The following is a 24,886-nucleotide window of genomic DNA, read 5'->3' as shown; positions in this document are numbered from 1 at the left end:
TGTTCTAAATTGCCTTCTGTAAATTCCAGACACTCAACGCAATCTTTAGCAGGGTTCAGATCCCTCACTTCGCCCGGATATTGTCATTCCTCAATCTGCTTTTTAAATTGTCTTGAATAGTTGTAGCAGATGTGGGCTTCATCTTAAAGTTAAGGTTAAAGTGGCAGCCCGATTAAGATTCAGGCTCACTTAGACTATTCAGTCCATTGTGAATCATCTTACATTTGATTATTCCATTTATTGGTGATGTTTTTTTCACGTGTATGTTGAATTGTTTCAATTTTGCATGTCTTAGCTTTCCATGTTTAGTTCAAAGTTGCTTTTTTTGTCGATTAAAAATTAATTTAATTTCCAAGAAAACGATGCCGATAAGAAGCATGTTTAGCATATCTCTGTCCGAAGTAAAAAAAGAGGTAAAATTTAATTAATTTTTTAATGCAAGAAAACATAAATGAGATTAAAGATAAAATAATAGGTATAATGTTTTAGCATTTGCTGAGTGAATGGCATTATGCATAGGCTGAATCGGAGATGGTTATTGTTTTTCATTTCCATACATTTTAATTAGGTTTAATTTAACGTTACACTTTCATTTTCATGTGGATTTTATTGTTTGTTATTGTATTTGCTTTTTTTTTGTTTTCAATTTTTATTTATACTTTCATTAGAACAGTATCGTATCGATAATTATCGCTATTTTTAGAGGAGAGTAAAAATTGTGATGTCGATAATTTTGTATTTATAGTCTGTCTCTCATACCCTCAAAAAAAAAAAAGTGAGCCCACTATTTCACTAAAGCCACCCGGAAAAAACAAGCGTAGCCAAAAAAGTAGTGAAAATGTTCTTTTTGGATCTGCAGTTAAGAGGTGTAAAATTGGCGCAGAAGCGATGAATTTAAAATGGGCTTGTCATAGGACGGATGTCCACCCTTTCAGCAGCCGTTGCACTTAATTTGCATCACTTCTTAAGGTGTGATGTGAATTCAGTGTTTTGTGAATTAAGAAATTATGTGATATTTTGAAAAAAAAAAAATAATAAATTTTAAAATTTTTAATGATTTTTAATGCAAGCGTTAGACGCTTGTCTGGAACGTTTGACATCGAATATTTTCAAAAACTCGCAAAATTTCTAGAATGGATTTTTTCGTCAAAATTTAAATAATTTGTACCATTTTATTAATTCTTACTCTCTTTTTGACCTATTTGAAACAAAAATAATTTAAAATTTCTTATTAAAAATATGAAAAAAGCGAGTTATAAAAAATTGACTCAAATGAACTTCCTGTGCAGTTAAAATAAAGAACATCTTTGGGAGAACATTTTTGGAAGTTCTTTTTGCATTGTGCATTTAGAAGAACTTCCAAATTTTTTTGCTGGGCAGTTTTCCTTTATTTTAATTAATGGTATTATTATGTTTGGAGAAAGTTTCCTTTACTCTTATTACTCTAATTTTTTGCGTACTTTTGCGTACCGGAAAAATGTATACACAAAAGAAGCATAAACATTTACTTAATTCGAACTTCTCACAAAATAGTTGATTATTCCTTTAAATTTGTAAAGTTTACTACAAATGCGCCCATCTTGAACTTCGTATGGCACTAAAGACATTCTTGCAAATTTTAACTCCATTTTTTCCTTCAAACAAAAATTTTTTCTTTAGCAAGTGAAAAAAATTAATCATGTCCAAAAAATTCTTCCTGATGGGTTCTCTGCTTTTTCAGTGTAGTTCATTTGAAAAAATTCTGAAAGTTCATTTGAGAAAATTCTGGCTGACATGGAATGTACCAACGTAAAGTTCTATATTTTTTTAATTTTATTCTTAAAAAAATCGGAAATAATATCAAATTTTAGAATCAGTTTAGATGTGTGCGAATTGGCTACTTTTGCCACTAATTCAAACGAGCGATTAAAGCCATCTCACGCTGCACGATACTGGCGGTATTATGGTTCATTACCTGCGAAACGTCGTCTTGAGATAATCGACACTTTAGTATTTATACCCTGCGCTACACTGTTGAACAGGGTATTATAAGTTAGAGCATATGTTTGCAATACCCAGAAGGAGACGAGAGGGACATATGGTTTCTTTGGAAATATTGCTCAGGGTCGGCCCCCGAGTCGATCTAGCCATGTCTATATGTCCGTCTGTCCGTGGACACATTTTTGCAATCAAAGTCTAGGTCGCAATTTTAGTCCAATCGACTTCCAATTTGGCACAAGAATGTATTTTGGGTCAGAATAGAACTCTATTGATTTTGGCAGAAATCGGTTCAGTTTTAGATGCATATATCTTTCGCCCGATATATACTAATATGGTCGCAGAAGCCAGAATTTCAGCCTGGTTTACTTTTAATTTTGCACAAGGATTGCAATTGTTAGTGTAGTAAAGTGTGCCGAATTTGGTGGAAATCGGTTCAGATTTAGATATAGCTGGCCAGATATGCACTTAAATGGCCCCAGAAGCCAGAATTTTGCCCCAATTTCTTTAAAATTTTACACAGGGAGTAGAATTAATATTCTAGCTAAGCGTGCCAAATTTGGTTGAAATCGGTTCAGATTTAGATATAGCTCCCATATATATCTTTCGACCGATATGCACTTATATGGGCCAAGCCAGAGTTTTGTCCTAAATTGCTTTAAATTTTGCACATGGAGTAAAATTAATATTGTAGCTATGCATACCAAATTTTGTTGAAATCGGTTCAGATTTAGATATAGCTCCTATATATCTATATGTTTTTCTTATTTCGGCAAAAATGACCAAAATACCAACATCATCCTTGTTTTTAGTGCCAAAATGACGCAGGTGCTTGCCCATGGTGCGCATATGAGTAATGTTTTGCTCACGCTTACGCACAATCACGACGGAGAAGTTTTATTCACACATTTTTTGTAGGACTTACACTACACTGAAAAAACAGTGAACTCACCATGAAGAAAAATTTCGATTAATTGTAGAAAATTTTGAATATTTTTTGAAAATTTTAACTAAACAGTATCACAAACGCTGGCATCACGCCAATATGACAAAAACAAGTACATATTTTTCGACAAAATCAAGAAAATTTATTAGACGTAACAGGTTGGCTGCTAAGTCCCCAGTCTAACAAAGAAAAACACATTTTTCTGTCAAAATTCGTTTTTATTATTCAACATAGTTCCCTTCAAGAGCGATACAACGATTAAAACGACCTTCCAATTTTTTGATACCATTTTGGTAGGTTTTGCCTCAAAATAGGCCTCAGTTTCGGCGATCACCTCTTCATTGCAGCCAAATTTTTTCCCTATGAGCATCCTTTTGAGGTCTGAGAACACGAAAGAGTCACTGGGGGGCAGATCTGGAGAATACGTTGGGTGGGGAAGCAATTCGAAGCCCAATTCATGAATTTTTGCCTTCGTTCTCAATGATTTGTGGCACGGTGCGTTGTCTTGGTGGAACAACACTTTTTATACCCTCCACCATAGGATGGGGGTATATTAACTTTGTCATTCGGTTTGTAACACATCAAAATATTGCTCTAAGACCCCATAAAGTATATATATTCTGGGTCGTGGTGAAATTCTGAGTCGATCTGAGCATGTCCGTCCGTCCGTCTGTTGAAATCACGCTAACTTCCGAACGAAACAAGCTATCGACTTGAAACTTGGCACAAGTAGTAGTTAATGATGTAGGTCGGATGGTATTGCAAATGGGCCATATCGGTCCACTTTTACGTATAGCCCCCATATAAACGGACCCCCAAATTTGGCTTGCGAGGCCTCTAAGAGCATGGGACCGTTTTGCCGCGATTTCGACCTTCGAACGCTCCAATAACGCCATATAATAGTCACTGTTGATGGTTTTTCCCTTCTCAAGATAATCGATAAAAATTATTCCATGCGCATCCCAAAAAACAGAGGCCATTACTTTGCCAGCGGACTTTTGAGTTTTTCCACGCTTCGGAGACCGTTCACCGGTCGCTGTCCACTCAGCCGACTGTCGATTGGACTCAGGAGTGTAGTGATGGAGCCATGTTTCATCCATTGTCACATATCGACGGAAAAACTCGGGTGTATTACGAGTTAACAGCTGCAAACACCGCTCAGAATCATCAACACGTTGATGTTTATGGTCAAATGTGAGCTCGCGGGGCACGCATTTTGCACAGAGCTTCCGCATATCCAAATATTGATGAATGATATGACCAACACGTTCCTTTGATATCTTTGAGGCCTCTGCTATCTCGATCAACTTCATTTTACGGTCATTCAAAATCATTTTGTGGAATTTTTTGATGTTTTTGTCGGTAACCACCTCTTTCGGGCGTCCACTGCATTCACCGTCCTCCGTGCTCATTTCACCACGCTTGAATTTTACATACCAATCAATTATTGTTGATTTCCCTGGGGCAGAGTCCGGAAACTCATTATCAAGCCAAGTTTTTACTTTCACCGTATTTTTCCCCTTCAGAAAACAGTATTTTATTAAAACACGAAGTTCCTTTTTCCATTTTTTTCACAATAACAAAAGTTGTTTCACAAAAGACGCTCTATCTCACAAACTAATTGACTTACAGACGTCAAATTTTGACACGAATCATTTGAAGGTTGGTACTATATAAAAATAATATGCATTTAATACTAGCGACGCCATCTATGTGTCTGACCGGGGACTTATCAGCCATGTTGATTAACTTTTTTAAAGAAAATTTTGTAGTTTGAAGGAAAAAATTGGAGTTAAAAATTGCAAGAATGCCTTTAGTGACATACGAAGTTCATGATGGACGCATTTGTAGGAAATCTTACCAATTTAAAGAAATAATTAACTATTTTGTGAGAAGTACGAATTTAGTAAATCTTTATGCTTAATTTGTGTATAATTTTTTCCCGTTTTTTTAGTTCATTTAACTAACGTACGCAAAAAATTATTAGAGTAAAGGATACTTTCTCCAAACATAATAATTCCTTGAACTAAAGTAATGTTAAATTGGCTTTAGTGAAATAGAGAGTTAAATTTTTTTGAGTGTAACGAAATGAAGTTCGTACTCACTTTTAAAGACACGCATTTACAAGTGGCAATTTTTTATTTACGCATACTCATGATCAGAAGAAAGCACTAGAGAACGCCTGTTTACGCCTGACTCGCCTTTAAAAGGGAGGTCCCTTGTCCTGGAGCTAAACATAGAATCGGGTGGCATTCTGTGGTAAGAGAGAAGTTCATCATTGTAATAGCACAATGGACTGAATACACTCTGAAAAATATATTGTCGTGAGGTCAAAGATTTCATGTCCTTAAAATACGAATGCAAATTTTGCTTAGCATAGAAGACGTATTTCTCTAATATAAAGTTTTTTCCTTGTCCAAAAGTCGATAAACTTTTCAATGAAGTCGTATTGTCCTTATAATTAAGTGATTTCACTTAAAAATTGGTATCATAACATGAAAGAAAAATTTTTGGGCTAAGGTCAACTTGAGTTGTCGGTAACTCGTTTTTAAAGGACTTTGATAGCATATGGAGAAAAAAAGCTGAAAAAGCGAAAAATTAAAATTTGCTGCCTAGAAGCAAGTACACAAAACCCAAATTTAAAAGAGAATTTTTAAAGTAAAGACAAAATCTTTGGAACAGGGCATGCTGTTTTTCAGTGTAGCCTAACTGAGCCTGAAATATCGGGTTGCCACTATACCTAACTTATGGCGTTTTCGATGCACAAAAAATATGTTGCCTTGGTGTTACACTACTATTTTCCTCATTGTATTTTCGCCCAAATGACAGTGTCATTCCAAAGTTATTGTTATTTCATAATATTGTGAGGGATAAAGGGTCCAAAATCTATGATAGTGTCCTTCATATTTTGCCATCAATTTCGAGAATGTTGCCCCTTAATTCTCAATCGAAATCGCCATTAATTAACAAAAAGTCGTGACTTGAAATCTTTGGTTATTCCGTTGCTTCTCTAGTTTTTTGGCATCGGTGAGTTCTGGCACTTGTTGGACCTACAATTGCATTTGCCCAAGCTCATTTTCGAATATATGTTGCATCCGATATGGTTACGAGTAAGATAAAACTGCTGTGTGGATTTTGATCAAATCTGGCCTTCACCGTCGTTTCGTCCAATTTTAGGACGCGATGCAACACTCCCAGGTTTATTCACATTTAAATGCTAATAATGTTGATGATAGCAACTTGTGGTTCTCCTGCTAAGTATAAAACAATCACACTATCACGCTTGAATTCCATTTAGAAAAGCTTAATTTCTGAATGCAATAGATCAAAATGATTTTGTAAGCTTGTAAACAATAAAATGAGCTGTCACGGGAACAACTCTGTCAGACGGCCGGTTTAGAAATGATATCAAATGATGCAATACATATCAGCTACACTGTATTCTTTAAGGTGTTTGGTTACTCTTGGTTACCTATGCCAAACAAACTCAATCTTAAAATTTTCAGATTTTTAAAGGTAAAATTCAACAATAAACTATGAAGTATTATTTCAATTTACCACTCACTATAATGAACTTGAACTACTTACTAATTCAATCTTTTATTCTATTTCTCATTGCAGAATTTCGAACCTGTGCCATATCCTAAGAATAACTATGGCAAATTCTACACTGGTGACTCCTTCATTGTCTTAAATGTAAGTACATGCTCGTGTATGGTAACCAAAAAGCAAAACAAAAAAAAAAATGCAAAAACCCATTAGAAGAAACTTTTCCATGAATATGCGTTCGTATCTGCCCCATTTCAAATAATAGTGAATCATAACATAAACACACATTTTTCCTCACCTTTGTCCTTCTGAACTTTTGTTATTTTCTTCTTTTGTGGCAAATTTTTGTGGTATTTTGGCGGTGGTAAAAGTGAGAACAAATGTAACACAAGAAAAGTTGGTGGAAACTTTTTTCCCACACAGAGATATGTATTTGAAGAACATTATTGTTCGTCCTAAAACAAGTGGATCATAAAAACTTATGTCCTTTCAAGGGATTTTTCGTTAGGTCGATGTGTTAAAATGTTAACTTAGTGGAAATATTAAAAAAAAAAAAACGAAAATCGCTATGTGTGTTTTATTATAAACCGGTAAGCTTTTTGAATCTAAAAAATACAAACTTACAATTTTGTTATGTTACAAGAAAATTTGCTGTAGAAATGTCATAAATTAAGAAAGTCGTTATACGAGGGCGGTTCGGAAACAATGAAAGAGAATAGTTAGTTTTCCAAAAATATTTTTATTTTAAAATATAATCTCCTGAAACTTCAATACACTTAGTCCAACGCTTTTCTAGCAATTCTATCGCTTGATTAAAATAGTTTTCCTCAAGGTCTTCAAAATAGTGGTTTACAACTGTAATTGCATCTTCATTTGAGGTAAAACGCTTGCCAGCAAGGAATTTGCTGGGAGCTAAATCAGGGGAATAAGGTGGGTGGTCAAGCAACTCGTACCTTAATTCGTTGATTTTAGCCATTGTTAAAACACTCTTAGTCGGTGCACAGTGGTCGGTGCCAAAAATACTTTCAGTAAAGGTATCATCGTGAAACTTCGGTCACGGCTTTATAAGTATGTCAGGACTATTTAATGATAAAATGGGATTGATTGATGACGTTTTGGTATAGCCCCCCATATAGATCGATCTCCCGATTTTACTTCTTGGGCTTCTAGAAACTGTATTTTCTATCCGATTTGGCTGAAAATTGAAATCTAAAGGTATATTAGGACCAAAAGTAGGTGTGCTAAAAATGGTGTGTATCGGTACATGTTTTGGTATAGCCCCCATATATACCGATCTCCTAATTTTACTTCTTGAGCTTGTAGGAACCATAGTTTCTATCCGATTTCCCTGAAATTGGAAATCTAGAGATATTTTAGGACCACAAATAGGTGTGAAGAAAATTATGGTTATAGATTCATGTGTTGGTATAGCCCCTATATATAGCGATCTTCCGATTTTATTTTTTGGGCTTCTAGAAAACGTACTTTCTATCCGATTTGCCTAAATTTAAAATCTAGAATTATTTTAAGATCACAAATAGATGTAACGGATATGAGGTGAATCAGCCCATGTGTTGGTATAGCCCACGTATAGACCGATCTGACGATTTTACTCCAAGGGCAGTAGTTTTTATCAGATTTTCATGAAGTTGTAAAACAAGATAGTAACTAAAAATAACGGGATATCTCAAAAACGATTTCATAAAAAATTGTTTAACCTTCATTTTCAAATTCAGCAGATCAAAATACACAAGAAAAGTCATCAAATGTACATTTTCAGTGTAAACTAGTGTTAACAAACACCACACAAAAATTCATATTTGGATATAAAGAAACAAGACCACTTCGGTATTAGGGAGATACAACAAAGGTGGGCAAAAGAAAGCTGGTGCGTTGTCTTGATGAAAATTATTTTTTTTGTGTTGTAAGCCAGGACGTTTTTCTCGAATTTGTACATTTAATTGAATTGTTTTTACCTTCTTTGAGGCACTTCCTCCTGCTTCGATCCATTGTTTGCATTGTACAATTAATCAGTAAAATACTTTTGAAGTCCCAAAAAACCGTTGCCATAACCTTACCAGCCGATTGAATTATTTTTGCCTTCTTTGGGGCACTTCCTCCAGCTTCGATCCATTGTTTCGATTGTTTTTTTGTCTCTGGAGTATAGCGGTGGATCCATGTCTCATCAACAGTTATGAAACGAGGCCGAAAATCCATTTTATTTCGCTTAAAACGATCCAAGCAAACTTGAGAAATGTTCATTCTTATGCGTTTTTGATCGACTGTTAACAAATGCGGCACCCATCTTGCAGAAAGCTTTTTCATCTGTAGTTCTTCATGCAAAATTAAATGGAATCGATCATTTGAGATGCCCATGATATTAGCAATTTCATGCACTTTTATTCGTCGATCATTTAATACCATATCATGCACTTTGGCTACAATTTCTGTTGTTGTTGCTGTTTTTGGACGTCCACTTTTAAATTCAGCAACTCAATTTTTTACTGTTGCATATGAAGGAGCGCTTTCACGTAACACATTCACCATATCATTATGAATTTCTTGCCCCGATAAACCTTTTTATGTAAATATTTAATGACAGCACGCATTTCTAATTTTTCCATTGTAAAAAAATTGCGGATGCGTCTTTTTTGAACACCTGTTTCTATATGAAGGAGTTGCCAGATCGAAACAAAATTTAACATGTATTCATAACACAGATGGAAGTTTCCAAAACACCTAACTTTTTTCTGTTTATACCTCGCTTTTTGTGCTAGACTAAGAAGTTTCCGAACTGCCCTCGTAAGATGATAATAAAACGTGAACAAAAAAATGTTAGCAACACGAGAAATTATCCGAAAAGTGAATACCAAAATTGATCGAAATTTTTGCCGCAGCACAGAAAAAAAATTTCACCAAAATTTTTCCAATTAAAATTTTAATTGAGTTTTAAAAAATATTCAATTAAAAATTTAATTGATTCAACAAATTTTTTAATTGAAATAAAAATCAGTCACAAAAATTAATAGTATTAAGTGATATTTTAATTGAATCAAATAATTTTTTAATTGATACTATCATTTCTGTGATTAATTAATTTCGTGATTGAATCAGATTTTTTTTTGTGAGTGGTAGAAAACTTGCTCGTGAACTGAACATATAGGTAGAACGCATGCAACACATATTAAAACAAAGTATATACGGCCGGGCCGAATCATTAATACTCACCACCATCAATCAAAAACACTGAAAAAATTATTGTCGTGAGGCCAAAGATTTCACGTCCTCAAAATACGTTTGCGTATTTTGCTTTGCATAGGAGACGTACTTCTCTGTTATAAAGTTTTTTTCCTTTTCCAAAAGTCGATAAACTTTTCAATGAAGTCGTTTTGTCCTTATAATTAAGTGATTCCACCTAAAAATGGGTATTGTAACATGAAAGTAAATGTTTTTGCACTAAGGTCAACTTGACTTTAATAATTCAGAAAAATTCTTTAAAATTAATAAAATTGTCTTTAAATTTATTGGCTTTTTACGTCTTGACTACAAAGCAAAAAAGTGTTCAAAAATAGGACATTGAATAGGATGTTTATCAACTCTTTATTTTAAAGATAGTTTTCACTTGAAAAATATGAGTAGCATAATTTCTACTGGAAGTCGAGTCTGAATTTGAAAATTTATGTTGTCGTTAACACTTTTGTAAAAGACTTTGATAGCATATGAATAAAACAACTTGAAACAAGGAAAAATTAAAATTTGCATCCTAGAATCAAGTACGCAGAACCTAAAAATTAAAAGAGAATTGCGTCTTAAAAGTATCCTTACTTGAATTCTCCGTTTCTTTGGCTCGGTATCAATACCAAAATCATTAGGGTAAAGACAAAATCTTTGGAACCGGGCATGTTTTTTTTTCAGTGTATAAAAATTTCTTTTGAAAACTCTTCGTCGTAAAGGGTTTTTTTGGAAATAACATAGAATTCCAGCAGTATAGCCTCTCCAAGTAGATCGGTTCAACCGATATACTTCCCGAAAATAAATTTGGGGTTTTTACGTGCACTGAAAAAATATCAAAAATTTCATGTCTTTAAAATACGAATGCAAATTTTGTTTAGCATAGAAGATGCATTTCTCTAATATAAAGTTTTTTTCTCTGTCCAAAAGTCGATAAACTTTTCAATGAAGTCGTGTTGTCCTTATAATTAAGTGATTTTACTTAAAAATGGGTATCATAATATGAAAGAAAAAAATGTTTGGGCTAAGGTCAACTTGACTTTAATAATTCAGAATTCGTTTTTAAAGGACCTTGATAGCATATGAAGAAAAAAAGCTAAAAGAGCGAAAAATTAAAATTTGCTTCCTAGAAGCAAGTAAACAAAACCCAAATTTAAAAGAGAATTGTGTCTTAAAAGTATCCTTACTTGTATTCACCGCTTCTTTGGCTCGGAATCAATACCAACATTTTTAATGTAAAGACAAAATCTTTGGAACCGGGCATGATTTTTTTCAGTGTGGAGACTACACCACATTATGAATTTTTGTTCAGTTTTAGAGGAATCTTAAAAAGAATGTCCAAGCTTTCAAGAAAATCCGATGAAATAAGGCCTCCCCTGTGATTTGAAATCTATACTCTATAAATGTTTACCTCGAATTCTTGATCAGGGAGAAATTCTAAGACGATATAACGATGTCCGTCTGTCTGTCTGTCTGTTGTAATCACGCTACAGTCTTCAATAACGAAGCAATCGTCTTTTGTCTGCAGACAGGTCAAGTTCGAAGATGGGCTATATCGGTCCAGGTTTTGATATAGTCCCCATATAAACCGACCTCCCGATTTTGGGTCTTCGGCCTATAGAAATTGTAGTTTTTATCCAATTTGCCTGAAATTTGAAATCTAGAGGTATTTTATGACCACAAATAAGTGTGCCTCAAATGGTTAGTATCTGTCCATTTTTTCGTATAGCCCCCATATAGACCGATATCCCGATTTTACTTCTTGGGCTTCTAGAATCCGAAGTTTTTATCCAATTTGCTTGAAGTTGGAAATCAAGAGGTATTTTCGGGTCATAAAGAGGTGTGCCGAAAACGGTGAGTATCGCTCCATATTTCAGTAGAGCCCCCATAAGAACGATCTCTCGATTTAACTCCTTGGGTTTCTAGAAACCGTAGTTTTTATCCGATTTGCCTGAAATTGTAAATATTCTGGTATTTTAGGCTCACAAAAACGTGTATCGGATTAAGTTTTTATCGGTCCATTTGGTAATGCCTCCATATAGACCGACTTCACTTCTTGAGGGTATAGAAAAATTGCTTGAAACTCAATGTAAAATTTCCAGACAAACAATTCAGCCGCAGACGATGAACGTCACACCAAGAGGTTCATCACTTCATTTCCATCACACAATGGCCACCAAAATCTCTGGATCTCAATTCCTTTGGACTTTTGTGCCTAAGGCATTTTAGAAAGTCAGCTGGGCACGAAATTTTATCGTTTGGAATTTTCTTGTTGGGATAAAAAAGTTTGTTTGGCTTATAAAATGTGTATTTTTACTCATACTCGATAGCGCCAAAATTTGTCGTGATATTTAAAGAATCGTGCGTGAGTGTAAGAGTAATGAGTAAAAATGTGTTAATCCGCCATATGTTCCTCCGAGCGCGAGTGAGTACTCACTCAGAGAAGGAATATGATCACCCAAACATGTTTCAAGAGCAAAATGTTTTTTTTGGACGGTGAACATTGATTTTCGCAACAATGTTATTTTCTGAAGATGTATATATCTGGTTTCGGCAATCATATATGTGTTTGCCGAGAAAACAACATTTCTGCTACAAAAATTGTCCATGTTAACCTTCAAAAATAACATGTTACTCTTGAAACATGTTTTGGGTGATAATATTCCTTCTCTGAGTGAGTACTCACTCACGCTCGGAGTAAGATATGGCTTTCGTGAGTAAACATTTTCCCTCGTGTATGATTGTGAGTCAAATTTCATTCAGATATCTGTGTTCAAACTTAAAATCTTTGTATTCGAGAGTAAAGAAGAGCATAGCTCAAGAAACCAGCTATTTATACCTTTTACCACTCCGTGGAACAAGGTATTACGAGGGTTGCCTTTTATATTTCAAGATTAGAGAACAAAGACAAATATTAATTATCGAAAATCGCTTTATTGTTTTTCAAAATATTCCCTATTAAGATCTATACACTTTTTCCACTCAGATTGAGGTATTTCCAATATATGCATTCTGAACGCATCAACCGCTTCTTCATGTATCGAAAAACGTTGATCTCTTATTTTGGTTTTTACGTACGGGACTAAAAGGAAGTCATTCGGTATCAAGTCAGGACTATAGTGCGGATGACCCATCAAATCGATGTTTTGAGAGCTCGCATTTTCGTTGTGAAGATCCGTCTTCGGCGAATTGGTTTTTCTGATTTCTTGGAAGACAACTGGCGAACAAATGGTTGTATAGAACTCAGAATTGACTTTTCTGCGTTGTTCTTAAGGTGCGAATGTTGCCAGTTTTTCCGAAAAAAACAGGCAATCATTTGCTTCCTGCACTATAGAATAGTGCAAGGTATAACATAGTGGGTCTCGCCCGACTTTAGGTTTCCCTTACATGTTTTTATTTATTTTATATTCTGATTTTATTTAGATACAGTTAGATACTACGTAGTTAGGTTATTAGTAAGGTCTCATTGTCCTTTATGGACTTTTAGTTAACCATTGGGAACTACTATTGGATACTCTGGATTTTGTGCAGAGGGTTTCCGATTCCTTAATAAATTTTGAAGGACAATAATTACTCAAAAAATTGGCATTGTTCATTTTAGATGTGCGTATCCATTCAAAATAAGAATAGTCTCCCATTAATATTCTCCATTATCGCATCCTCCCATTGTACACACCCATATTTGCTAGCAATTATTCCTGTGCAATTTGATCGAAGTTTTATTTTATTTTTATTTAATTTTTTTTCTCTTATTTTCAGACTATCGAAGGCAAAGACAAAAAACTCTCGTGGGATGTACACTTTTGGTTAGGCTCTGAAACATCCACAGATGAAGCTGGTGCTGCTGCAATTTTAACCGTACAACTTGATGACCTACTTAATGGTGGACCTGTGCAACATCGTGAAGTTCAGGATCATGAATCGCAATTGTTTTTGAGCTACTTTAAAAACGGTAAGATACGCCTAGCCATAAATAAAACTCTGTGTTGTATTGTTTTTGGTGGTGTGGCCTATATCTCTCTGTGGTAGTCCCAGTTCATCTTGCCATGAATTACGCAAAAGAATGTGCTATGTGCTATAGTTATTCCTGGACTAGCTTTGATGTGTGTGTGTGTGTCGAAAGTTTTCTTAGTTGTATGTGACCAGTAGCTCCTGCCGGTATTGGATGCACCTGTGGTCTTTTATCTTCCATACGGCTATAATAAGTTGTTATGGTAGTCGTGAAGAAAATCTAGCCAATGTTTACCAGTGGGGTAAACTTTACTTCAAAAAAGGCCTTAATAATGAAGGTATGAATTTGAAATCTGCAGGTGTTTTAGATACGTAAAGAGACATGGAAAAATTGGTATACAACGGTCCATGTTTTGATACGAGGTTTGGCTTTTTATATATCGGTATTAGAGAACAAAAACAATCAAACATTAAAAATTTCTTTATCGTTTATCAATGTAAATTAGAATCTATATACTTTTACATGCTTTTGAACCAGTTGTCAAAGCACTTTTGCTATTCTGATTGAGGTACTCGTCAACCGCTTCTTCAGGAGTCGAAAAACGTTGACCTCTCAACGTTTTTATGGGAACCTCTCTCCCTAATAATCTTAAGAGATGGTTGGCGAACTATACGGCTGGCAGACAATCCTATGTGGAACTCAGAGGAAAGAGATCTTCGCCTAGGAGGAATACCATAAACAAGACGTACCTCAAGCCGGTGTACTGCCCTCCCCCCTCCTTTTTAACTTTTATGTGGCAGGGGCTCCCCTTCCACCATCAGATGTACACCTGATTACCTATGCGGACGACTGTTGCATAGTCAGAAGCTTGAGGTGAAGATCAACGTCTACCTACCTGCACATAGGGACTTCTTTGCAAACAGGAATCTGAAACTTTCTGCCTCTAAATTGACGGCCACCATTTTCACATCGTGGACCAAGGAAGGGGAACTGCACGCAAAAAAATAACTCTTTCCTCCCAAACGAAATTTTAGACAAACAAAGTTCGTTTCTCATTTGCTTTTCGCTGTAAGGAAGTGTATTTGGAAGAAAAGTATATACTTTTTGTGATAAATGTTTATTCTTTTCCAGGATGTAAAAACAATTTCATAAAGGCTAACTCAAAAAAACATTGTTTTCTTGCTAATTGCATTTGCCCTCACATCTTTCTCACACCCACGAGGTTTTTTAGTTCTTAACACCATTTCCTGTAATACCAACAATGTAGAAGAAATTATACGATTTTATACATTTTTAAAATTTTTTTACCTTTCGCCTGGACGGAGAATCGAACCGCGGACCATGCACTTTGTAAGCCAACACACTAACCACTGAGCTATGTACCTGTTATGGTCACCAATAGATAAATATCCATATAAGTTATATTTATATAGCATAGCTTGCGGCGCCCACGAACTGAATAAACAAAGTTTATTTAACAGAAACAAACATTTCGTTTGGCACCGTGGAGCAGTGGTTGCTACGTCCGACTTGCATGCCAAGGGTCGTGGGTTCGATCCCTGATTCGACCAAAGTTTTTTTTTTTACATATATTCCAGATATGTTCGGAAGATTCCGAAAAAATGTTCAACATTACATTGTAGTATATTAAATTTTGAACTGTAAAATGTGTCTTATTAAAGACCTAAAGTCAGAAAAGAACAGTGTTTGACATAAACGAAATGGACTGTGTTGTTGTTTCAAAAATAACTTTTTTTATTGAAAAAATAAAAACTTTGTAACAAACGAATTTTTTTAATGATAAAAGTTTAAATTTTTCGAAGCAATTCAAAAAACTCTAACAAAAGAAAAACGTTTTCGGTACACGTTTTCCAAACGTTTTTTTTTTCTTTGCGTGTGGAACTCGATATCTACATACGTGGCCAGTGTATCTCCACATGCAAGAACCGCAAGATTCTTGGTGTGACCTTTGATAGCCTGTTCCTCTTTGGAAAACATGCGGAAAGGTTGTCAAAAACATTGGGAGTAGAAACAAGATCTTGAAGGCATTGACTGGTAGCACTTGGGGGAAAGGTAGAGAGACGATACAAAAGACCTACGAGTCTATTGGTCGTCCCCTTATCGATTATGTGGCCCCCGTTTGGACTCCCAATATTACCAATACTAAATGGAGAAATCTTCAACGTGTGCAAAATATTGCGTTGCGGATTGCCACTGCATGTCACTCTAAAACAACAGAGCAGCATCTGCAATATGAGTCCAAAATGCTATCGGTGAGGCAACACTGTACCCAGTGCACAAGGGTAAACCACCCAAACCATGCCACATCCAGGAGGATATCAACCGAACGAGGCAATCTCATTCGGTTCGATTTTAGGAAAGATATTAAGTCAATTAACCACTTGATTGGTGGTTGAGGGAAATGTAATGAGGGAATAAGGACGGCTTTAATTTACACTTAGATATGTTTAATTCCATCAAATTAACATCTTGAAGAATGTATTGTTCGTCCGGATTAGAAAATGATCGACCTGCCTGCAGACAAATGACGAGTTTGTCCAAAATTTAAGCACGATTGCTTCATTATTGAAGACTGTAGCGTGATTACAACAGACAGACAGACAGCCAGATGTGTTACAAACGGAATGACAAACTTATTATACCCCCTTCACCATTCTATGGTACACAGAAAAAAATTTCCTTAGTTAAACTAACGCTAAATTTAATTTATTTTTATTGTAAAAAATTATTTGTTAATAGTTAAATTTTATTACTTTTTGCGAAATTTTCCACAGCCCAATGAAATTTTCATTATTTTAAATATGTCTCAAATATTTTATGAACTAAACGTGAGTATAAAGTTCGACGACCGTACACATAAGTTCAATATGAACTAAAGCAAATGAAAATTTTCGTACGATTCCCCAAAAAAAGTAAGAATGAACTACTGTATGGGTAAAATGGTCATGATTTGGCGCCAATGATTTTCTTCTTAACTTTTAGTTAATATTTTCTTCTATTAGAGGATGTAATTTCGTGAACTGTAGTTAAAAAGTACAACAAGGCATTAAAATTTCCTGGAGTTAACAACGCTTTGGGGAAATCTCAAAATGTGTAGCAACAGTTAGTTCAATTTTCGTAAGAGTTAGTCTCTTCTTCCTATAAAACAGTTTACTTTTTTTCGGTGTAGTGGGTATAAAAATATGAGATGGCGATAGGTTAGGTTAAGTTAGGTTAGATGGCAGCCCGATGTATCAGACTATTCAGTCCATTGTGATACTACAATGGAAAACTTCTCTTCTTCTCTTATGAGTGTTGCCCGATTCCAGTTAAGCTCAATGACAAGTGACCTCATTTTTATAGCCGAGTCCCAACGGCGTCTCACATTGCAGTGAAACCACTTAGAGAAGTGGTTTCACTCAGAAATGTCACCAGCATTACTGAGGTGCAATAATCCACCTCTGACAAACTTTTTGAAATTTCCTATAAGCATATAAGTGTTTAGAAAATGAGGCCTAAGGTGAAACATAATATGTTTGAACAGTACAAACAATATTTTATTTGGACAAATCCTGAAAATATATGTGCTTGAAGCAGAATGTGTTTGGGAGTATACTTATGTTACAGAAGCGATTAAGGGTCTATAGATTGATTGCAATGGTACGTTGTGGTCAATAATCGTCCACTATATAAATCTAGCAATTTTTGGTCTCGAATCGTATCTAAAATCGAACATTACTTATTTCATATTTAACTTCGGAAACTGTACCATTTAAACCGATTGTATTGAGAGGAGGCTACATTGCTTCAAAGACACTTGAACTTCTAATATTAAAAATTACCAAAAAACAAGTATATATGGCCGTAAGTTCGGCCAGGCCGCATCTTATGTACCCTCCACCATGGATTGCGTAGAAACTTCTACGGAAGACTGTCATCCACAATCGAATTACTTGGGTTGTGGTATCTTAAATCGTTTTCTAAATTGTGAGTTAGTACATACGTGGTATATATTAGACAAAAAAGGTATGTATAGATAAGCCTACAAATAATTACGAATCGATATGGACTTTTGCACGGTACGTAGGTAGCCAGACTTGAAATATGGGGGTCGCTTATATGGAGGCTATATACAATTATGAATTTGATATGGACCAATTTTTGTGTGATTGGGGATCGATTTATCTGAAGGCTATATATAACTATAGACCGATATGGACGTAGTTAGGCATGGTTGTTAACGGCCATATACTAGCACAATGTACCAAATTTCAACTGACTCGGATGAAATTTGCTCCTCCAAGAGGCACCAAAACCAAATCTCGGGATCGGTTTATATGGGGGCTATATATGATTATGGACTGATATGGACCACTTTTGGCATGGTTGTTAAATATCATATACTACACCACGTACCAAATTTCAACCATATCGGATGAATTTTGCTTCTCCAAAAGGCACCGGAGGTCAAATCTGGGGATCGGTTTATATGGGGACTATATATAATTATGGACTGATATGAACCAATTCATGCATGGTTGTTGGATACCATATACTAACATCACGTACCAAATTTCAAACGTATGGGAAGAATTTTGCTTTTCCAAAGTGCTCCGGAGGTCAAATCTGGGGATCGGTTTATATGGGGCCTATATATAATTATAGACCGATATCGACCAATTTTTGCATGGGTGTTTGAGGACATATATTAACATCACGTACCAAATTTCAACTGAATCAGATGAATTTTGGTCTTCCAAGAGGCTCCGGAGGTCAAATCTGGTGATCGGTTTATATGGGGGCTATATATAATTATGGAGCGATATAGACCAATTTTTGCATGGTCATTAGAGACCATATACTAAAATCATGTACCAAATTTCAGCCGGATCGGATGAAATTTGTTTCACGTAGAAGCTCTGCAAGCCAAATCTGGGGATCGATTTATATGGGGGCTATATATAATTATGGACCGATGTGGACCAATTTTTGCATAGTTGTTAGAGACCATATACTAACATCATGTACCAAACTTCAGCCGGATCGGATGAAATTTGCTTCTCTTAGAGGCTCCGCAAGCCAAATCGGGGGATCGGTTTATATGGGGGCTATATATAATTATGGATCGATGTAAACCAATTTATGCATGGTTGTTAGAGACCATATACTTACACTATGTACCAAATTTCAGCCGGATCGGATGAAATTTGCTTCTCTTAGAGGCCTCGCAAGCCAAATTTGGGGGTCCGTTTATATGGGGGCTATACGTAAAAGTGGACCGATATGGCCCATTTGCAATACCATCCAACCTACATCAATAACAACTACTTGTGCTAAGTTTCAAGTCGATAGCTTATTTCGTTCGGAAGTTAGCGTCATTTCAACAGACGGACGGACGGACGGACATGCTCAGATCGACTCAGAATTTCACCACGTCCTAGAACATATATACTTTATGGGGTCTTAGATCAATATTTCGATGTGTTACAAACGGAATGACAAAGTTAATATACCCCCCACCCTATTGTGGAGGGTATAAAAATAAATCGTATTATTGAAAACTTTTTCTTTCCTAATTTTGAACAAAAACAATAATAATTATAGGCTTTTAATGAGATCAGAATTTTTTGATAAAGATCTATTCTCAGTCACTTTGTTCCCCAATTCCAAATTTGCCGGTTAGGCCCTTATGTACCTCTTTGCCATCTAATATTGTGCTTATGTTGAATGCTGTAGTGTTAATATTGCACATCGTGGTAAAAATTTAAAAAAAATATTTTTGACTTTCTTCTACTTTAAAGCCATCTCCACTCTACTATGTATGAAAGGAGGATGTTTACTGCTGCCTTTTTCGCTTATTGTTATGGAGGCTATCTACCTAGCCAAACTATTAGCTACCACGGTCATCGAACAATGTTGCCAAAGTTTTAGTGAAGAGGTGTTTTTTGGTTGTGGCGGCTAATGGTTGGTATTCTTAAAGTTTCTTCTAATGGCTTATTAAGAAAAGTTGAATAGAATTTTGTGATGGGGCGGTGGTAGAAAAACTTGACTTACAGAATTATTACCAAGTGTAGTTTTTGGCTTTTCATTTTATATTCGTGGTGTTGGATAGAACATATGGATTATGCAGCATTAACTTTGAAGTTAAAGTTTGACAAGGAAACTTTATATTTTTAAACAAGAAATTATTTTGGACCAAATGAAATGTTTGTAACAAGCAGATAAGTTTCACAAAAACTGTTCACGTAAACTGTTTTAAGGAAAAAATTAACTACTTCGTGCGAAAACTGAACTAAATTGTAATCTAATTTTTGAGATTTTTAAAACAATGAAAAAGTCCATTATATGTCTGCTATGCTAGACACCAAATTGCATATGAATAGAACAAATAATCTGTCAATGCACATATTCAACATTCCAATCTATTCAACCATCATCAATTGCAAAACTCTCTCTTAAATTCTCTGCTTCCGATATGTAAACAACATAAACAGCCTGAAGAGAGTTGTACCCACATCGCCACACTGTGGAACAGGGTATTATAAGTTACACCCAGAAGGAGACGAGATAGACACATGGTGTCTTTGGCAATAATGCTCAGGGTGGGTCCCTGAGTCGATATAACCATGTCCGTCTGTCCGTCCGTCCGCCCGTCCGCCCGTCCGCCCGTCCGCCCGTCCGTCCGTCTGTCTGTGAACACATTTTTGTGATCAAAGTCTAGGTCGCAATTTAAGTCCGATCGCCTTCAAATTTGGCACATGTTCCTAATTTTGGTCAGAATAGAACCGTATTGATTTTGGAAGAAATCGGTTCAGATTTAGATATAGCTCCCATATATATCTTTCGCCCGATATGCACTAATATGGACCCAGCAGCCAGAGTTTTATACCGATTTGCTTGAAATTTTGTACAAACATAACACTTAGTCGTATAGTCAAGTGTACAAAATTTGATTGAAATCGGTTCAGATTTAGATATAGCTCCCATATATATCTTTCGCCCGATATGGACTTATATGGCTCCGGAAGCCAGATTTTTGGCCGAATTTGGTTGAAATTTTGCACTAGGAGTACAATTAGTAGTGTAGTCAAGTGTGCAAAATTTGATTGAAATCGGTTCAGATTTAGATATAGCTCCCATATATATCTTTCGCCCGATATGGACTAATATGGTCCTAAAAGCCAGAGTTTTGGGCCAATTTGGTTGAAATTTTGCACAGGGAGTAGATTTAGCATTGTAGCTATGCGTGCCAAATTTGGTTGAAATCGGTTCAGATTTAGATATAGCTCCCATATATATGTTTTTCTGATTTCGACAAAAATGGTCAAAATACCAACATTTTCCTTGTAAAATCGCCACTGCTTAGTCGAAAGGTTGTAAAAATTACTCTAATTTTCCTAAACTTCTAATAGATGTATATCGAGCGATAAATCATAAATAAACTTTTGTGAAGTTTCCTTAAAATTGCTTCAGATTTAAATGTTTCCCATATTTTTTTACTAACATTGTGTTCCACCTTAGTGCATTAGCCGACTTAAAATTTGAGTCTATAGATTTTGTAGAAGTCTATCAAATTCTGTCCAGATCGAGTGATATTTACATGTATATATTTGGGACAAACCTTTATATATAGCACCCAACACATTTGACGGATGCGATATGGTATCGAAAATTTAGATCTACAAAGTGGTGCAGGGTATAATATAGTCGGCCCCGCCCGACTTTAGACTTTCCTTACTTGTTTTGTTCAAAGTCTTTACCATAGCCAACAAATCGCCGTGGGGTGGCACTTATATTGGCACGTATACCCGTTAGCGAGAAAAATATATGTCAGTAGACATGAAAAGAATTTTTGCTGTTGAAAGTGTTGATGTTTTCTACAGAACATAGGCATTTCATCGCAAAAAAAGACATCTAGAATAAAATTTAATACATAAACAGAAAATTTATTATTATACCCAGCACCATAGAATGGTGATGGGGGTATAATAAGTTTGTCATTCCATTTGCAACACATCGAAATATCGATTTCCGACTATATAAAGTATATATATCCTTGATCAGGGAGAAATTCTAAGACGATATAACCATGTCTGTCTGTCTGTTGTAATCACGCTACTCTAATGAAGCTATCGTGCTGAAACTATGTATAACCTCGTCTTTTGCCTGCAGGCAGGTCATGTTCGAACATGGGCTATATTGGTCCAGTTTTTGATATAGTCCCCATATAAACCGACCTTCCGATTTGGGGTCTTGGGCTTATAAAAACCGTAGGTTTTATCCAATTTGCCTGAAATTTGAAATCTAGAAGTATTTTAGGACCATAAAGATGTGTGCCGAAAATGGTGAGTATTGCTCCATGTTTTGATATAGCCCCCATATAGACCGATCTCCCGATTTTACTTCTTGGACTTCTAGAAACCGTAGTTTTTATCCAATTTGTCTGAAATTGGAGATCTAGAGGTATTTTAGAACCGTAAAGAGGTGTGCCGAAAGTTGTGATTATCGGTCCATTTTATGGTATAGCCCCCATATAGACCGACCTCCCGATTTTACTTATTGGGCTTCTTGAATCCATAGTTTTTATCCAATTTGCCTGAAATTGGAAATCTGGAGGTATTTAAGGACCATAAAGAGGTGTGCCGAAAAAATCCTCAATGGAGCGAAAACATGAAATTTTTCGTGAATCTGTTTTAACGGCTCTAAACGAATTACAAACAGAAACAAATTGAGCATTGTAGACACACCCTCAAAAAAAATCGCTTCTCTAACATATGTTCCAAACATATTTTGCAGGAAGCACATATATTATTGGATACTGCCAAAACATTAATATGTTTGTTTTATGTGAGGATATTATATATTTGGAAGCATTTTGAGTCCAAAAATAGTATATGATTGGAAGAATTCCCCAAAGAAGATTGTGCTCATCCCTCACATAATTTTCACTTCCACGAAATTTTTGAGTTCTTCTCATCTTTTTCTGTAATACAAATATGCTGTTTTTTTTCAGATGTCTATTCTCTTGGTTCCGAATGTCTATTCTTTTTACTCATTCTAATATTCAAATTAAATAATATTTAGACTTAAGCATATTAAATGTTTGGCCTTATCATGAAACAGTTTTCCGAAACAACATACAAGCGGTTTCACAGAAATTGCTCTCATTTCATTCTCTCGCTGTGTTATGTTGATATCTTTTTATTCAACCCTCCCGGTATCCATCTCTATTTCTTTCTCTATACTAACTCTCTCTCTCTGTCGCTTCTGAATAAAGTATCACAACATATATATGTTTACTCGAAATTTGTAAATTTATATATTTTTACATTCACACATATTATTTTTATGAAACATTCATGCCCAAACATAATATATTCTAACATATTAACATATGTGTCCCAAACATTTTGTGTTAGTTTAGGAACATTACATGTTTGCACTTAAATATATTGTGTTTAAAAATTGTGCCCGAACACACATTTTGTTTATATCGGAACATATGAAAAACATATTTTTCTAACAGTGCACATTATTGGTAAACCTATACAATCGTTGGCTATTTCTTGTATGCCTCATGAAGGTGATAGAGGATATTCAAAAGTAAAAACCGCTTGTTATATGCGCTACTACACACAAAAAAATTTCACGAAAAATTTTCCAATTAAAATTTTAATTGAGTTTTAAAAAATATTCAATTAAAAATTTAATTGATTCAAAAATTTTTTTAATTGAAACAAAAATCAATCACAAAAATAATAGTATCAATTAATTTTTTAATTGGATCAATTAACTTTTTAATTGACCTTCAATTAATTTTTTAATTGATACTATCATTTCTGTGATTGAAGACATTTCAATTAAAAATTAATTGGATCAATTAATTTCGTGATTGAATCAGAAACATTTTTTTTTGTGTGTATGATGAGAAAAAAAGGAATCGTCCTACAAGCAAATATGTGGGTAATGTAGAAAACCAGTGTGTGGAGCACAGCTGGGTGCAAACCAAATGCTATAGTTGCCCAAAATATATATATATTTTATGTTTTTCTTTCCTCTTCTTTTATTTGTATTATTTTCATATGAAATAATTTAAAACAAATCAACTAAAAGTATCTTAAACCAAAATTATTTACATATGTAAATAGTGGCAGATTTTGAAGAAAAATAAAAAAAAATGTATTGAAAAACTGCTATATTGTAAAAAATATTGTTAAATATGTACATATTATGAAAGAGCACGAAAAATTCAATCACGAAAATGATAGTATCAATCAGAGTTTTAATTGGGCATAGAAAAAATTCTTGATTAAAAAATTAATTGATTTCATTACCAAATTTCAATTAATTTTTTAATTGATTCAATTAAAAATTTAATTGATGTTGATTGCAAAACTCAATTAATTTATTAATTAAAAAAGGTAACTATTTTCAATTACATTTTGAATTGGCTTAGAATTTTTATATGGATTAACAATTGATTGTAAAAAAAAAATTAATTAAAAATTTAAAAAAATGTTCATCACTTTTTTAACTGACTTAGTCTTCCGAATTTGATTAAAAAGTTAATTGTATCAATTAATTTTTTAATTAAAAATTTTAAAATTTTCAATCATTGACTTAATTAACTTAATGTTTCTATCATGATTAAAAAGTTAATTGTATCAATTAATTTATTAATTGAAAAAATTTTCAACTTCAATTAACTTTTTAATTGGAAATATTTTAGTGATATTTTTTTCTGTGTAGGGTTAAACATTTTCATATATTCTTTATATAGCGAAAGTCAATATGATACAAACGGAATGACAAAATCTAGCAAGAAACCCGAAGTCTCAAGCTAAAGTTTTTAGCATTTTGAATAATTTTTTTGACAATTCAATGTCCATTTACTTTATATGAAGTAATTTTTTCTGTCTGAAAAATCTTAAAAAACCATTTCGCCTTTTAATATACATCCATTCTATACGTTAAAATGCCATAAGTAACATTTTGTTTTAAAATATTTTAAACATTATGACCAGTAACACTATTTGCCGTCACATTTACCAAGGCTCTATACAACAGCCTGTTGTAACTGCCAGTTATGGGATGACCTTTTACCATTTCCAATGAAAAGGGACAGATATTTATTCACTGAAATAAATGGGCACCAGATCAGAGAAGCAAAAAATTGCTATAATGTCACACAAATTCCAAGACCTGGGGCGACCATTTTGGTACAATTTTAA

The 24,886-nt window shown here is 34.5% G+C and overlaps 1 protein-coding gene across 2 annotated transcripts in view; it reads left to right on the top strand.

Moving 5' to 3' along the window:
- Positions 1-24,886, top strand: part of Gel (Gelsolin) — a 176,572-nt gene that overhangs the window by 130,153 nt on the left and 21,533 nt on the right. For both annotated transcript variants that reach the window (XM_075291812.1, XM_075291813.1), the window contains 2 exons: positions 6,545-6,619; positions 13,463-13,655. In XM_075291812.1, coding sequence (XP_075147927.1) covers positions 6,545-6,619; positions 13,463-13,655 — 268 coding nt within the window. The remainder of the gene's footprint in view (positions 1-6,544; positions 6,620-13,462; positions 13,656-24,886) is intronic.

The sequence above is a fragment of the Haematobia irritans genome, chromosome 1, assembly GCF_050003625.1.
Source record: "Haematobia irritans isolate KBUSLIRL chromosome 1, ASM5000362v1, whole genome shotgun sequence".
NCBI classification, from domain to species: Eukaryota; Metazoa; Arthropoda; class Insecta; order Diptera; family Muscidae; genus Haematobia; species Haematobia irritans.
Note: the sequence above shows the minus strand (reverse complement) of the source record. Positions and strands in the feature narration are given on the sequence as shown.